The following is a 17,941-nucleotide window of genomic DNA, read 5'->3' as shown; positions in this document are numbered from 1 at the left end:
GATAAATCTGTTAACAATGTACACAGTGAACTGCAGGAAGAATTTAAAAGAAAGAAAGCTAGGTGAGGGCTCTTACCTGCCCAGTAGCAGCTGTATGGCTCTGGTATCAGCTTTTGCATCCTGTTTCCAAAATGGATTCTCATTCGGAGGGACGAGGTGATCCTCAATGTGGGCTTTAAATTGATTCTTAGACAAGGCTTTGATTCTAAGATGTGGAAAAATACTTTCTGAGTGGCTAACGTGGTAAAAACCCAAATCAGAATTAGTTGAGCTCAGGATGGTTCACAGGGCAAATTTAACATACTTTAGACGTAACTACCTAAATATATGTAAAACTTCACAATGTACAAAGCCCTTTCCTATGTTAGAATCTCATTTCATTTCTGTAAGAGAGGGAAGAGAGAATATCTCCACTTATATACAAACATGCCAGTTCAGAGGGAGCAAAGAATTTAGCCATGTATGTATTTAGTAAGTGCCAGCGGTAGTTCTAGATTTTGAGTATCTTAACTCCCAGTTTAGGCTTCTTTTCCACCACATTAAGAATTATTTGCTGAACACTTCCAAAATTACTTAGTCCATAACTTGACAAAAACACATGTGAACAACTATTAAGAAAGAAACTGGGGCCGGCCCGGTGGCTCAGGCAGTTAGAGCTCCATGCTCCTAACTCTGAAGGCTGCTGGTTCGATTCCCACATGGGCCAGTGGGCTCTCAACCACAAGGTTGCCAGTTCAATTCCTCGAGTCCTGCAAGGGATGGTGGGCAGCGTCCCCTGCAACTAGAAATGGCAACTGGACCTGGAGCTGAGCTGCACCCTCCACAACTAAGACTGAAAGGACAACAACTTGCTTGGAAAAAAGGCCTGGAAGTACACACTGTTCCCCAATAAAGTCCTGTCCCCTTCCCCAATAAAATCTTTAAAAAAAAAGAAAAAGAAAGAAACTGTTGGGGTTCATGCTTATCCTGTAACTTACTGTGTTGATGGTCTCAGAAAGTCTCCCTTCTCAGGAGAATGAACTTCGCCCAACAACATGCTCATATCTGGGCTTGATTTCATCGCAGAAACCACCATGGCATTACGGAGTTTATTGCCTTGTTCCAACAGAGCTATGGAGGGCAAAAGTAGAATACAGCAAATCTAAAACCCAACAGAAATACTGGCAATATTTACCACCTTTGCTTCTATCAGAGGACTTACTACAGTGCACTGTACTGGCTTACTTGTCTGCTTGTCCACTAGCTTGAGAATTCCTTGAGGTCATTCATTTTATAACAAATATTTACTGAGCTTCTATTATGTGGACTGTTTTAGATGCTAGTTATTACAGCAGTGAATGAAGTCTATCCCAAAGAAACTGACCTCTTTGTAGGAATCATTATATGCATGCATTGACTCTTCCAAATGCTGTTTGTACATTAAATAAAGTTAGTAACGTGTATATATGTATCCACATATTTTATTAATTTATCAGATTATTTGTAAGTTTAATGTCATTCATATCCAGGAAACATGAACAACTATACCAACTAAACTTTAAGGAGCCATAGTGATAATCTCTTCCAAATTTATACTTTTATGGATGACGAAAAGAAAGCCACAGAATTTTCATGACTTGTCTAAGATCATACAGCAGGATAATAGAAAAGTCAGGATCAAGTCTTCAGACTTGCTGATAGGTAAAATTGATCCTATCCCTAAATAACAACACCACCACCACCACGTATGGCAGATAACATTTATTGAACCCTTACCATGTGCTGGGCGCTACTCTAAGTATGTTGTATAAATATAATCCTCGCAACAATCCTGAGACTACTACTATTGCCTTCACTGTCCAGGTGAAAGCAATTGAGGCAATTTACACGCATTAGCTGTATAACCAGCTACTCCACATCCAATGATTTTAAACACTATACTATATATGACACTACTTCAGTTCTTAGACTTCTTGTTAAAAGCTTAGGACCAGTGGCATTATTCCAAGAAACATTGGTAAGTATTATTTTCTTGAGGTTCCAGTTGCTTTGAAGGTAAGTGAGACTAGACACCAAGTAACCATCTCTCTTAGTCTAAAGCAGGGGTGTCCAAACTGCGGCCCGCAATCCATTTTTTATTGGCCTGCAGCAAATTCCAAAAATATATGTAGTTTACTTAAATAAACTAGGTGAGGCAATATGTACTTCACCTCGAGTGAGTAGCCTGGCTGTTTGTGTATTTTACCGCATATGGCCCTTGTTGAAAAATGTTTGGACACCCCTGGTCTAGAGTTTTATAGCTTCTATAAATAAAGAAGATACAGTGGTCAGGCCAAGAAGAAAAACTAGCCAAACAGATCCACAAACATCTAATATTTGTTAGTACAAAGAGTTCAAAATATAGGTTAACAACAACAACGGAAAACCCTGAAATATCCTATGTTCGATGTGTAATGTGAAAATACAACTAAACTAAACTAAAAGAAAATCAAGATCACCACTGTGGCAGACAGAATCCTAAGATGCTCTCCCTCACCCTCAAAGATTCCTCAGCCCCTGGTATACACATACTTTCTCTCAGTGATTCAAACACTAATGTAGGCATTGCTGTGAAGGGATTTTGCAGATGACATCATGGTTCCAAATCAGTCAACCTTAAGATAGGGAGAGTACTGGTGGGCCCAAACATTTTACAAAGTTTTCGCTGGCTGTTTGCAGGATACGAAGTCTGTGATTTGAAGCATGTAAAGGATTTAATGTATCATTGCTGTCTAAAGATGGAGGGAGCCACGTGGCAAAAAATGCAGGCAGCATCTAGGAGCTGAGAATGGCCCCAGCAGACAGCCAGCAATGAAATGGGACCTGTCAGACAATTGCAAGGAACAGAATTCTGTCAACATGAGTGACCTTGCAAGAGAATTTGCCCCCAGAGCTTCCAGATGAGAATTTAGCTTGGCTGACACCGTGATTTTAGCCTGTGATACCCTAAGCAGAAAACCCAACCATACCCTGCTGGACTTCTGACCACAGAACTGCGAGCTACTAAATGGGTATTGTTTTAAGCCATTAAGTTTGTGGTAATTTGTTATGCGGCAATAGGAAAATAATATACCTAATAATGCCACACCCAAAAATACTGACTGTTAACATTTCAATATATTCCTTATATAGGCGTAACTGATTTTATTGTACTTCTCTTTATTGGGTTTCACAGATACTGCATTTATTACAAATTGTAGGTTTGTGGCAACCCTGTGTTGAGCAAGCCTATCAGGGCCATTTTTCTTTACTTTTTATGGTATGAACGGCCTTTATTGATTGCAACCAGAAGTGGAACAGGAAGGGATACGACAGCTCCGGCTCCTGGGGCGGCTTCACCGACTTCGTCGCAGCCCGCAAAAAGGGGGGCTGTTTTTTCAACAGCATTTGCTCACTTTGTGTCTCTGTGTCACAATTTGGTAATTCTCGAAATATTTCAAACTTTTTCATGACTTATTTTTGTTATGGTGATCTGTAATCAGTGATCTTTGATGTCACCATTGTAATTGTTTTAGGGCACCACGAACCACGCCCATGTAAGATGGTAAACTTAATCAATAAATGTTGTATGTGTTTTCACTACTCCATTGACTGGTTGTTCCCTATCTCTCTCCCTCTTCTCAAGCCCACCCATTCCCTGAGACACAATACTACTGAAATCAGGCCAGCCAATTAATGTTACAATGGTCTCTAATTGTTCAAGTGAAAGGAAGTTAATCGATGTGGCAAACTTCCTTGTTGTCTCATTTTAGGAAACTGCCACAGCCACCCCAACCTTCAGCAACCACCACCCTGATCAGTCAGCAGCCACCAACATCAAGGCAAGAACCTCCGCCAGCAAAGAGATTACGACTCGTTAAAGGCTCAGATGATGGTTAGCATTTTTTTGGCAATACAGTATTTTTTAATTAAGGTATGTAGTACATTATTTTTTTGACATAATGCTATTGCACACTTAATAGACTACAGACTAGTGTAAATATAACTTTTATATGCATTGGGAAACCAAAAAATTCATGTGAAATGCTTTATTGAGATACCTGTTTTATTGTGGTGGCTACAATGGAACCCACAATATCTCTGAAGTATGCCTGTAGTTTTTTAAATGTATACATACACACATACATCTGTATTTTATATATATATAAATTTTTTTTGCAAAAATGGTATATATTATGTATACTGTTTTGTAACTGCTTTTTCATTTAACTATATGCGTTAACTTTTTCTATGTAAATAATGGCTGCATAATACTCCATTCCGAATTCATATTTGTTTTAATTACAAAAAGTCTCTTTGGGATTCAGCCAGAAAATGGCTGTCTTGTTTACTCACTGAGAAAGGGTGAGGAAAACACAGTCTGCTAGCATTGAAAATTTTTGCTAAAGAAACATGTTTTGTGACAGGAAACCCTCCTTTAGTTTCTAGTTGGCACTTGGCTTTATTTGATATGGTTTAAAGTTTTTTACTGAGATGGATACACTCAATAAATGCTTTATGAATAATATAGTCAATGACAACCAGTGTCAAAAATAAACTTTACTTGATTTTAGGGCCATGTAGAAAAAGTTTTTCTACGGATAACCAAAATGTTTCTAAGCGATAAACAGCCTTGGTACTTTATGATCTAACCGTACTCAACTATTTTCACACACAATACTTCCTTTGTGCTCTCAAAGTTCCAGGTATATAATTCCGTCAAAGAATTTATCATGCAGTGTTATAATTGTGTATCTCACCCCGTCAATTTCTAGACTAAGGATTGACTCTTGTTGGTCTTTGTATCCTCAGTGCCTGGTACAGTGCCTAGTATATATCAGGCATTTGATAAAATGTTTTAATAAATATTTCCACTGTTAAATGCGTCACAAATATTGACTGTGTCTGCTTTAGAGTCTGTTTCCTTTACTAGCCTGAATTCTTTAAGGTCAGGGTCTGTATCTTTTTTTTTTTTTTTTTTAATTTATTGGGGTGACAATTATTAGTAAAATTACATAGATTTCAGGTGTACAATTCTGTATTACATCATCTATAAATCCCATTATGTAGGGTCTGTATCTTATTTATCATTCTAACCCCAATAATCAAAACAATGACTGACACAAAATAGACACTCAAAATATACTTTCCAAAAGCCCATTTTAAAAAGGAAATAAGTATTAAGGAGAACAAGTTGAACAAATCTGAGCACAGGTGGCCCATTCATTGGCCTCTGAATGGTTTCATTACTGAAACAGCCATTCTTGGAAAAGTTTCTCTCAAGTCCAAGGCATGGCGACAAAAAAATCTGAATTCTGTATCTCAAGAGAAAGCTGGTACCTACACTATAAGGGCTGTAATGGCATCTTCCTGTGCCTCAACTCAATAATCATTTCCTGAACACAAAGGAAGGGCACTCAGGTGAGTTCGGGACAAATGTTTCCCTTGTTTATTTCCTACACAACATGGCACAACTCCTGCCAAACACAGGGAGGTATAAGACTTCTGGTTTTTGTTCCAACTCCTTGCTATCTATTCTAACCCCCAAGTCTTAGAAGCAGGATGTATAGTTCATTTTTCATAAATATGAGCTGGTTGACTCATTCGGCTCTGTACCCCCTTTTCTGGTATGAGGTCAGTACAATAAAGACAGACCAGGAAGAAAATTAGGTTTACACATTTGTTATATCCCTCCCATGACCTCAGCTCTAGACCTGCTTACTAAAGTGGCCCACTTCATCTGAGTCCTCCATAATCTTGTGGTGGGCAGGGAACTTCAAAGATCGTATCTTTTACTTAATGATTTATTCCAATTGGTAAGAGTTCCATCAGAAGGTTATCCAGCCTGTGCTTGACTATTTCCAGTGATACAGAATTCATTACTTCTTGAAGTTGTCCTTTCTCATTTTGTACAGGTCAGACTATGAACTAACACTGAGTCACAATCTGTCTTGCTTTAACTTTAAACCCACTGATCCTAGTAATGCTTATGGAAGAGGTTGCACATTGGCAGACCATGGGTTGTGCCCGGCATACTTTGTTTGGCTTGAACAGGTGGCCAGTACAGTTTTGATTTAAAAAAAATAAAATAAAATAAAAAAGGCACGCCTAGGTCAACAGCAAACTTACAATATAAGGCAGAGGACTCTGCCTTAGAGTCTGGGACAATAGTGAACTGGAGCTGAGGAGCAGCCGCCCTCTTTGACAAGGCAGCACCTCCCTAACTCTAAGCCTGTGTCTTCATTTTAAAATGGGGATGACAATCCCTACCTCACTTTTTTCTTTTAAGGTTAAGTGTATAGGTCACTTGCCATAGTTGCTAGCACATAATGAATGCTCAATAAATGGTAGCTGTTTTCTCAAAGCTAAATATCTCTTGGTGGGACCTTCACTGGCCTCATTACTCTCCTTAAAAGGAACTCATCTGCTTTAGAGCTTTAATGTTACCTTCTTAGCAGGCATTCCTTTGTCAACCTATGTAAAACTAACATCCCCTCTTCTCACCTTCCTTGCTTCATATTTCCCTAATGCCATTATCACCACCTAACACTCCGTACCTATTTACCTAGTTTATTGTTGGTCTTCCCATCTAGAATACAAGATCCATAAAGCAGGAGATGGCGGGGTGTTTTTCTTTTTTCTTCTTTTTAATTTAAATTGCTGTATCCCTGACTCCTAGAAGAGTGTCAGGCATTTGACAAGTGCTGAATAAATAACTGCTTAATGAGGGCGCAAATATCTTTCTCAAAGTCTGATGCCCAGGTCTACACATAATATTCCAGGTGTGAGCTGAGAAGTGCTGAGTACAGTGGGACAATTTTCTTTCTTGTTAACGTAGTCGAGGGTTGTGTTAAAGACTAAAATTAATAGATTATAATCAGAGTATGTTTGTAAAAATAGGGGATCACAGACATTTCAGTTGAGAAAACATAAACAGAATGTCTTTCTTCATTAAAAAAGTACCCTTACTAATGTAAATTACATACCTAAATAGTTATTTAAAAGACTTTTCTACTAATACTGCAGATATTCTACTGTGAAAATTTTACTTGTGAGAATGGAGACAAATTCCTATCATGCCCTTGATGTCACAGAGACATATAGTTGATCGTAACAATGTAATATAAAGTACCTCATTTGCTTTTATAACACATTCCCTAACATGAAGTAATCTGATCCAGTTCCTATTTGCTTTTTCACTTCAGCCTAAGCCCTTACAGAGGTAAACTGCCTCCTCTCTACTTCTGCTTGGCTGTGAGTCATATTTAATTCCCAGGCTTAAGATCAGCAGTTGCTGTGCTCTGACTGTTCCCACTCTGAGACCAACAGTTTTCAGAATGTGAGACGGATTAGCACTAGCTTCTGTATAGTCACACAAGTAAATGCTGATGATGAGACAACAACCTTGTTTGCTTTGAATTATTTGGGAAAAAATAAGGACTATTATTTTTCTATAATAAAGGCTTTCTCCACATATCTAAGTTCATTTGAAATGGTTCTTTCCCTTAAACTTACAATTATAAGCACCTACTATTTAGAAGTAACTAAGTGGTTTAATAGAGCTGCCTTCAAACGGTGAGAAATTCTGGACTCTAGTAAGATTACTTGCTTTTATTTGGCTATTTATATTTAGTTCAAAGGGAAGCCTTGGTTCTCTTTGTAGGCTGGCTAATGAGCAGAGTAATCCCAATAAATATACCTCAGTCTCAGTTCACAGATACACACATACCCGAAAGAAGGTCCTTGGTAGGGGGATTGTTTGAAGAAAGAATGCATGAATCACTGCAACTCTTGGAGGCTGTCCTAATTTGAGGCTGGAATTCAGAGCTGTTGAGGAGGGACATCTGCTTCTGTGGGGCTTTGCCTTTCAGAGTCATAGACTCTAAACTCTGTCCTGAATGAAGATGGTGCTGTAGTCCTAAAAAGGAGTCCTTTATTATATCAGAGTTCTCTGCAAAGTACAAGTGGTCTTTCCCCCTGTTTTAAAATAAAGGAGACCATCAGCAGTGTATTATCCATTTTGGTGTCTTTCCACTTTATCAGAGATAGAACGTGGATCAGTGGTTTACAGCAGTATCGCTTAGACTTTGTAAATCTGGTTTTCATCTTCTAAATGAAATAAAACAGGAGATGCTTTACCTACTACTGTGTGGTTATGGCTAAAGTGAGACAATAAAATAAAGAGTTCAGTGCTGGGCCTGATACAAAGCAAATGCTTCATAACTATTTAAAATCGAAACCTATTTCTCTTACTGAATTCTGTTTCACAAAATACTGCCTTTTCCCTCTTCTCTCAAGGACCTCTATCATATCACCTGTATGACTCAGTCATACATATTTACCTGTATGTTGCTACCCCCTCCCCCACTAGATTGGAAGCAGTCCTCAAAAACAGGAATCGTGTCTTATTAGTTTCTATGCCCAGCACGTGGTACTAGACGAGGAACATGTGGTTACTTAATACTTATTTGTGGAATGAGTGACTACCTTTAGTCTTTTACCCAATCACAAATGAAAGACAGAAAGTATGAGTACAGTGGGAGTTAGCAGACAGACTGACTGGTATTAGGTGTGGTAATTACCTTGGAGTGGTTGATCTACTACTGTTGGCTGCTAACTCTTTTCCATCAGTTTGGGTGGCAGGTATCCGATGAGGCCCCGATGGAACTAGAAACTGGGAATTGCTGGGTTCAGTATATTCTTTGAATCTCTGCTCAGATAAAAGCACATTTTCTGTCATGTCAGTAGTAGGAAGAGGGTTATAGCTGTCATAAGTTTCTGACAGAGGCTCCAGGACAAGTGAGACCTGAAAGAAACATGTAATATATCAGAAATTTCCTTTGGTATTAATTTTAAGACTCCTTATTTACTGTAAGTTAATGGCTCCCATTCCTTACAGGATCAAGTTCAAATTTCTGTCTACCTCAGAAGCCTCATCTCTCACTGTGCTTCCATCTCTCGCTCCTAGATTTACCAATTATTTAGGGTTCTCTCAATGTACCTTATATTTCATTCCCTTATGCCTTGGTATATGCAATGTCCTCAGCATTACTTCCTCTGTGAAAACTTGTGTTCACGTAGAGATGTCATGGCCACTCCCTTCTTCAAGATTCTACTTACGCTGTATCTATCCATCAATAATAACCACCATTTATTGAACACTTTACTACAGGCTAGAAACTGTTAAATTCCTCACACAGAGAACTTCCTATTATAACTTTGTCAGAAAATTACATTACCCTAATTTAAAGATTAAAAAAATAAAGCAGAGGCTTAGAGGAATTTGTAACTTGCAGTTTGTTTCTCATCCTGATTAGATTATGAATTCCTTGAAGGCATGGACTGTCTTATTCATTTTTCTGTGGACTAATTAGCGTAGCACATAGTGCATACGTCTAGTGTTTAGTATTCCCAATAATGCCTAATGGCCTGACCAATAAAAGAATGACATAGCATCACCTGTGTCCCTACTGTTAGTTATTTGAGAAAAATAAGGCCCTCGTTCTAAGCTGGGGATAAGGCAGGGTGAAGACAGAGGAACGCTAAGATGAAAAGTAATCACTTGAAGTTTCCTTTATCATCTCATTCCTGTGAGTTCAGGTTCTCTATTAAAAGGCTCTCCAGTCCTCTGAAAAGTCTAATGGAGAAAAGCCTAACGGAAGAATAAAAAATAAAATAGAGCGTAAAGCAAAACTTTAGAGAAGAACGAAAAGAATATACTCCAAATGAAAAGAATAGTGTATTGAAAGTTCAGTTACGATGACAGAGAAAGCAGACAGAACTGCTTAAGCAACCAAAGAGAATCAAATGATGATGAATGGCCTAAAACAAAAAGGAAAGATTGCAGTTAGATGTTTTAGGACATCTCTGCGAAGGTCAATGGAATAATTTGCGCAGAGAAACTGCCAAGGCACAGACGCAATAAAAGACACTTGGGTCTTGATTAAGAGTTTTTTCATGAACCAGGTAACATAAAGTCTTTTAAATCTATTCATCATCAAGATTTTCTACAAACACAAACGACAGGAATGCTGTGGGGCAAACACTCTGTGCAGTGATCACTGTTACAGTATCACATAAAATCCTGCCTGCCCAAATGTAAATGTCAGAAAGTGTTCCCTTGCCATTTATCACTTGCCAAAAGACTGCTACTGGGTATGGCAGGTACCTGGACTTTCTTCTTTCAGAGGCACTTGAAGAAAGAACAAAGTCCAGGTACCTGCCATACCCATCTTACAATCAAAACACAGGTGCTGGCCTAACTCCTCTGTTCAATTAACAAATATTTGTCGATACTAGCTCAGCGCCAGGCTCTGTGCTCCTGCCTGAGGCAAAGAGATAAAACACGAAACCTGACCCAGAGGATCAGGATCCTGGAGGGGAACTTAAAAAGAAGTAATTATAATACAAAATGGTGAGTTATGAAATAAGGAAGTGCACTGTGAGTTCTGGGAACACCACAGAGGCGTGGGAGCTTGGGGGAGAGGTGAGGAAGGAGGCCAGGGATGGTTTCCAGGAGGGAAATATCAACATCTGAGTTTAGAATCTTAAATGTGAACGAGACAGATAAGGCGGAGGGGGTCTGAGAGAAAACATTCCAGGCAGAGGGAGGAGCGTGAGTCAGGCTTTGGAGGTATAGAACAGAGCATCATTCCAGCCATTCCTACCAGTCCAAGGGATTTTCACTGCTAACCCCTCTGCTTCCACACAACATACCCAACATACTCCTGAGTTCATCTCCCAGGTGGTCCTTACGGTCCACCTCAGGCAGGGTACACTCTTGTGCTCATCCTCTGCTAACCCCCCTTCAGAGCCCTGTACAATTTCTGTTTTATATAAACCACCTTACCACCTTAACTGAACATCTCTTTCTTAAAATGTCCCCATTTCCCCAGTCTTCTCCAACGGAAACTACTTCTTTCACTACTAGCCAGGGTGAGGGAAGTGAGGGAAGTTGACTTACTCCTTTTGGGTGCCATCTCCAGACCATCATTCTGTCACCTAAATATATCACATCTCTTCTGAAGCCCAAATAAGGTGATTCTCACACCCATAATAGAACAACCTCAAAAACACTCATCAGTCTTCTCTCAATATCTCAAGGCTCTCTAGCACCGAGAGGCCCACAATCATCTACTACATCTATAACATCTATCAGTATAAGAGAGAGCGTATCAGTATGACTATTTTTCAGACTTATGTCGGTCAACATATCATTAAAAATTAAAAAAATAAATAAATTATTTAACAATGCTTTAAATAATAAGATTTTATGTAAAATTTTGGATTTTTGGCTTCTCTTGAAAAAGCAGAAGATCTGGCAGATTTGGTCCACCACTGGGCAAAGTTTGCCAACCCCTGTTCTAAAAGTGTATCAACAAACTTCTCATTCTGTGACCCACTGTCAATACTATCCTCTCAAATTCAAGTAAATTTGGCGAGTCCTTGTCACGCACCTAAGTACATGTGAAGTGTTTCCATATTTCTTCATGTCATTTAATCTCCGCAACAATGCTATGAGGTAAAAGTTTTAATATCATCACTTAAAAAAATAGTGTACTGAAGCTCGGAGAGTATAAGTGAACACCAGAATGGTTTTTGTAACCAATTTCTCCATGTCCAAGTCTAGTGATATTTCCATTAGATCACACTACCTCTCCCTCTTTTCACTGTCATTTACCTGGGAAACAAAAATTTCTAATTGTTACTTCTACTTCTTCTCTGTAATTACTACTTATTTCCTTATCCCTTAATCTTCAAAAATCTGACTTCTGTCTCCAATGTTCTATCAAAACAATTTTTCAACAAACCCAATCTCATTTAAATAAAAAATACACAAGTATTATTGTATCGACTGACATTTAAATATGGAAAAAAAAATGATGCAACCACTTTAGAAAACAGTCTGGTAGTTCATTAAATTTAAACATAGCTACCATATGACCTTAATTCAATTCCTAGGTATATACCCAAGACAAGTGAAAACATATGTTCAGAAAAAACTTGTACATGAATGTCAGAGCAGCATTATTTATAATAGTGAAAAAGTGGACACAATCCAAATGTCCATCAACTGAAGAATGGATAAATAAATGTGGTATATCCATACAATGGAATATTATTCAGCCATCAATAAGGAATAAAGTACTGGTTCATGCTATAACACGGATGAACCTTGAAAAGATTATGGTGAGGCCACATATTATATTATTTTATTTATATGAAATGCCCAGAATAGGCAAATATATAGAGACAGAAAGTAGATTAATGTTTGCCAGGAGCTAGGGAAGGGTGAAAAGGAAATGACTGCTGATAGGTACAGTCTTTCTTTTTGGGGTGATAAAATGCTCTGGAGGTAGTACTGAAGGTTGTATAATCATGTGAATATACTAAAAATCACTGAATTGTATACCTTAAAAAAGTAAATTTTATGGCATGTGAATTATAACTGAATAAAAACAGGAGAAAAACCCAGCTAGAATCCTATACTCCAACTGTTTTCATTTTTCCATGCTTATTTATCCCAGTCATTGGTCATTATACATATATATGGACATAAGTTTAATTCTCTTTTGTCATCAATCCAAAATCAGTTTTCCATGCAGCTATACAATCATAATTATGTAATTTTATCTTTTATGGAAATAAAATATTCCACTAATAGACTACAACTTTAATATTGCTGAATAAATTGTTTTCATTTTTTCAATTATTAAAAGTGTATTTCCATAAATAGAACTAAGTATATGGCTTCCCTCTCTTTTTCTGGTATTACTTCAAGATAAGTTCCCAAAGGTAGAATTACTGAGGTAAATGATATATGATAATTTTTATGGTTCTTGAATCATAATGCCAAACTGTCTTGCAGGTCTGATGCAAATTTACACCATTATCAGAAAAGTATGAGTAAACCAGATTCACTTAATCACGAAGTTACCAACATAAGGCGTCACTATCTTTTAATTTAACATATTGTAAATAAAAATATGATAAACAAAGAAAATGTTTTCACTTAGTTGGATCTATTTCTGGATTCTATTCTGTTCCACTAACAGAACGACGTGCTTGTGGTTTTATAATAGGATCTTACATATGATGTTATATGTTCTTTCCTCACCTTTTTTGAACTATCTTCTTATATACCTGTTTAAATTTCTATGTGTATTTTAGAATACATTTGACAAGGTATAAAACTCAAGCGATTACTAAGGGGTTTGATTATTCAGAATTCTCTAGGAAGCACTTCCCCAGTCTCCCCTCAGAAAGGGGCCCTTCTATGTCCCTTCCCCCCATCCTGCACATATCTATACCGTACTACGTATCGCATGGCCTTCTACTTGAGATTCTTTTCTATTTCTTCCTACGTGATTTTGAAAAACGAAATGACAAGACCGTCTCTTATCTCTGTATCCTAAGTTAGTGGCACATACTCATTGTGTAGCAAAACAATGTATGCTGAATCAATGAATGAATACATCAAAGACACCACTGACACGAGTCAAATAAGCAATTATCGTTTGGTACTATGTTAGGAGTTGTGGGAAAAACAAAGAAAGTAGAAAACATTGTCCTGCCCAGGGAATCTAGAAACTGAAAGGAAGGGAAATTAAAGGAACACTACTAATACATAACTTTGGAAACTACATAGGATTATAACTGAGTAATCATTATGTAATTAGTATTATGAATTTAATAAAGAAGACAGAATGAGTACAGTAGGAGCTGTGAACGACTCTTGGAACTTGAGATGGGCAGTAAAGCACTAAGAGGATTTGCATAAGTGGAAACAAAGGTATGTTACAGTCTTTGAGTAAAAACATGAACAAAGGCATGAAGTGGGAATGAGCATGGTATATGGGAGTCATGTACCATTCTACAAACAAACTTAACTACTTGTGCCCCAAATGTTTTATTCTATGCAGCAAAGATTAAAGATTTGTGTGTTTTTTTACCTGGAGTTCTCCAAGTTTCTTAGATGTTGGTGAAATAATGGTAAAAAATCCACTGATGTGGTAAGTTGGAGAAAGCTTGGCTAATCCACTGATCTGAACTCTACCAATTGGAAGATGATCAAGTTTGGTGATTACTTCCAGCACCAGCACAGCCATATCTAATCAGAAACAATTACAACATATGCAGATATTATTCATTTACTTTTTTGGGGAACTGGACAGAGGAGTATATATTAGAAAACTTTTTTACATAAAAAAATTATTTTATTTTCAAATAAACCATACACTTACCATATCATTTGGGGTGGGGGAAGGGGAGAGATGAACTCAATATCAAAAGAACAATAAAGTTTTAGAGAAGAACAATGACAAAATGAAATGACACTTGAAGGAAAAAAATTACATTGAATAAAAATATTTACCATATCAAGGATTGATAAAGAAAATACCTTTAAAACAGGAGGGATTTTTTGTTCTTTTTTTTCCTTTTCTTTCTTTTTTTTTACATATTTGGCAAGAATTCAGGCTTTGCTTTTGAAAGGCAACAATTCTCAGTTCTTTGATTCTCACCATTTCTAGTTTTGGATTGGACAAAGGACTTCTCTTACATAGATGCAATGGTTGGTTCCTGCCTCCCAGGAGTATCTAATTACTTACTTCTTGATTGTATTGGGAGCCCTGAAATACTGAGAGGACTTGGAACTGAGAGGAATGGAAATAAACTCCTTAACTGTATTCTTTATTTAGTCACTTAGACTTAATACCTTCATGGTCATAATTTACAGCAGGAGAGATTTAATGCATGCATATGGAATCTGAGATTACTTCGGGACAGTATAGCTTCTGAATTATTTTCTTACTGAAGTTGAAAAAATGGTTCAGTTTCACCACTTGTTCAATACTGTAGTGAAAAGAGCATAGGACTTATAATGAGAAGACCAGTGATTGTGTTATAGCTCCAATATTCACAAGCTACTTCTGTGTATGCTTCTCTGTAAAACAGGCATCATAATACCTACATCATGGCCGTGAGAGGAAAGGAAGAAGGGCAAATAAAACACCTAGCAGTGTCCTCATGTGGTAGTTGCTCAATGGTGGTTATAGGACTTTAGGTAAATTACTTAACATATCATGGTCCCCGTCATACCTACTCATGGAAATTATCTGAAAATCGTATGAGCTAATAAATGTCAAAGCGCTTTGTAGACTATAAAGTGATATGCATATGTAGAATAATGAAAATGTACCAACATTTCTTGGTTATTTGCTAACAGCCAGGCTCTTCCATATCTCATTAATTCTCTGAACAACTCTGTGATAGTTATTTCTGTCCCCATTTGAGGATTGAAGCTCACAGAGGTCACATAACACACCTAAGTTCACCCAGCTTTAAAGTGACAAAACTGGACTAATAGTTCAGTCTTACTGCAAAGTACACTACACCATGCTGCTTCATTCTTCATTGCTTCCAGGGATAAAAAACTTAATTCTTAATAGGCTTCACTTTTGCTGTGGAATTAGAATCCCTATTGTCCAGCATACTTTTCACCCTCATTGTCTTTCATATTCCTACTAATCGAATCCTAGTTCATAAAAGAGAAGCAAAAATCAAGTGGTGAAGCTCAGTGAAGTACCAAACTTTCCTTGGTTTCTACTCTAACCTTCCCATGCTCCAAACATTTTCATGGCTGCTGTATCCTGTGAACAGATTAAAGAGGTAAGGGAGGAAAGGTGTCAGAAGAGAGGATGAGGCATACCTCAGAATCCTATAATCCCTCTATTTCCTGAGGCAGGACGGTATAGCAGAAACACTCATGATCTTAGAGTCAGGGCATCCCTGAAATTAGGGTTGGTGTAACGGTGACCTTGGGTAAGTCCCTTTTAACACAAACTCAAATTCATCACCTAGAAAAGGCTAAACACCCACTGCAAATGTACAGGGCCTCAGAGCATGCATTCTAGCACTTCAGTGGCTTGCTCTTATTCTTCCTACTGTATTTTCACTTTCCTTAAACAAAAAGTTCTTAAAGATTTAAAATGTAAAGATTTTCTCACCAATTAAAAAAAATCGGAGTACTTACCATGTTTTTGTAATTACCCTAACTTCTGTTCAAAATAAGACAAAATAGACATAAAGAAATGAATAAAACAAACCACCCTACCTACTTCACAGGGTGGTTTTAAAAATCAAATAAGATGATGGACTTGAAAGTATTTTATGAACTGTAAAATGCTATACATTTTTGCTTGTTCCTTTATATTATTTTTATCTGAGGAATTCATACAATCTCTGTTTTACTGCCTCTCTCTTTCCAACCTGGACCTATTTACGTTTTATGCTAACATGTGACAATGTATTCATTAGCTTACTTTACACATTTTATTTTCTTTTAAATGAGCTAACTCCATATACAAGAGTACATAAAAGTATAATAAAACAAATACCACATATCTTAAGTAATAGTTAACATTTTTCCACGTTTTCAGTTAGAGCACACACTCATGTGAACTAATGCTTGATCTTTTGTGTGTTCATTTTCTAATAAACATATCATACTCATGTCCACAGCGCAGCCACCACTTGCAAGGTTCACCTCATCTGTTCAAATGCAACCCTCTCCCAGGCTTCTTCCCTAACTAGAATCATGATATTTGAGTACTGGCCAATTTGGTGGCTAACCCCTTCAATCTACCAACGGGAAAATTAAGGCCCAGGAAGATGAAATGAATCGCTCAAAAGTCAAGCAGCAAGTTAGAGCACAACAGAAGTAGGATTCTGGTTTCCTACTAACTTATGATAAGCTTAGCCCTTATTAATTTCCTGGAATATTCATATGTACCAAGTAATCACCCACTTAATTACATACTGTCTGGCATTGCTCACTACTGTTTCATACATGTCAATATTGTTTTTTTCAACAAATCTTTGTAAATTCCTTTTGATCAGAGACTACATTTAAAATCTCTGTAAACCCCCACAGTGCCCAGGACTTTATATTTTTATAAAATTCACATCAATGTGCTACCTACTGGACCAATCACTTTACAAAATTTTTTCATTTCATCTTCACAATTCCTGCCAGGTAACTGCTATTATCCCCATTTAACTAATAGGAAACTTAGAATCCAAGACCTTAAGGAATCTTCCAGCATCATAAAGCTATGCAATCCTACAGCCACAGTTCAAATTCAAGATTGTCTGACTTCAAAACCCATGTTCTTCTCACTCAACCAGGCTGCTTCTTCATTAAAAAGCCAGGTGAAAGGGCAGCTATTTGGTCCCATTTTACAGATGAGGAAAAGGGGGAGGGGTCAGAAATGGGAAGGGACTTTCCCCAAGTCCCACAACTGATAATACCAACCTAAAGTTCAGATGCCAAGTGTAATGCATTCTTTCTTTCACCACAGGATGCTTGAATAAATGTCTGACCTGTTAATTTCATATTAACAGGTATTTTGTCTCTTACTAAAAAATTTCTAATCCCTCTTCATTTGTTAAATTATATAAAAATACCACCTGAGGATTTAAGTTTCAGGTTTACAGTACCCAGAGTATCCACAGGTAGCCTTTAAAAGCACTTATCACTTTCTACCTGCTATTGTAACTAAACTGCTCTGTAAATTTAGTTAAAATTAGATACCATTCTGATTTATTTTTTTTTCCATTCATTTTTGCAATTCGTACAGTGGCTAGCACAATGTGTAGCACATGCTAATAATGTTCAATATGTATTTTTTGAATGACTGAATTTTTTTGTTCTTTACATTGACATTTTCAAAATATTTTTCTTGATAGAACATAAGCTTCATAAAGACAGGTTAATCTTTAATTCACCTTGACTCTCCAGTATTCTTAGCCCAACAATGTTTATGTGATCCATGCTTAACTTTTACTGACTTAAACAATATTGATTTGATAAATAACTCCACCATCTAAAATATGTTTATCTGAAAGCTTGACCTGAATAGAGAAATAACAGTACATTTAGAAC

General features: G+C 37.2%; 1 protein-coding gene across 8 annotated transcripts in view; it reads right to left on the bottom strand.

The window, feature by feature from the left end:
* Positions 1-17,941, bottom strand: part of C2CD3 (C2 domain containing 3 centriole elongation regulator) — a 114,217-nt gene that overhangs the window by 92,456 nt on the left and 3,820 nt on the right. For 4 of the 8 annotated variants that reach the window (XM_019744372.2, XM_019744373.2, XM_074335780.1 and 1 more), the window contains exons 3-7: positions 13,950-14,107; positions 8,580-8,803; positions 7,727-7,974; positions 978-1,110; positions 77-235 (exon numbers count right to left, since the gene is read on the bottom strand). In XM_019744372.2, the coding sequence (XP_019599931.2) occupies positions 77-235; positions 978-1,110; positions 7,727-7,974; positions 8,580-8,803; positions 13,950-14,107 (922 nt within the window). Of the gene's footprint in view, positions 1-76; positions 236-977; positions 1,111-7,726; positions 7,975-8,579; positions 8,804-13,949; positions 14,108-17,941 lie in introns of those variants that run through there. The other 4 variants (XM_074335778.1, XM_019744374.2, XM_074335781.1 and 1 more) reach the window with 3 other exon arrangements.

The sequence above is a fragment of the Rhinolophus sinicus genome, linkage group LG06 (genome assembly GCF_036562045.2).
Source record: "Rhinolophus sinicus isolate RSC01 linkage group LG06, ASM3656204v1, whole genome shotgun sequence".
In the NCBI taxonomy this organism is placed as follows: domain Eukaryota; kingdom Metazoa; phylum Chordata; class Mammalia; order Chiroptera; family Rhinolophidae; genus Rhinolophus; species Rhinolophus sinicus.
The sequence above is the reverse complement of the archived record's forward strand: the minus strand, read 5'-3'. Positions and strand labels throughout refer to the sequence as shown.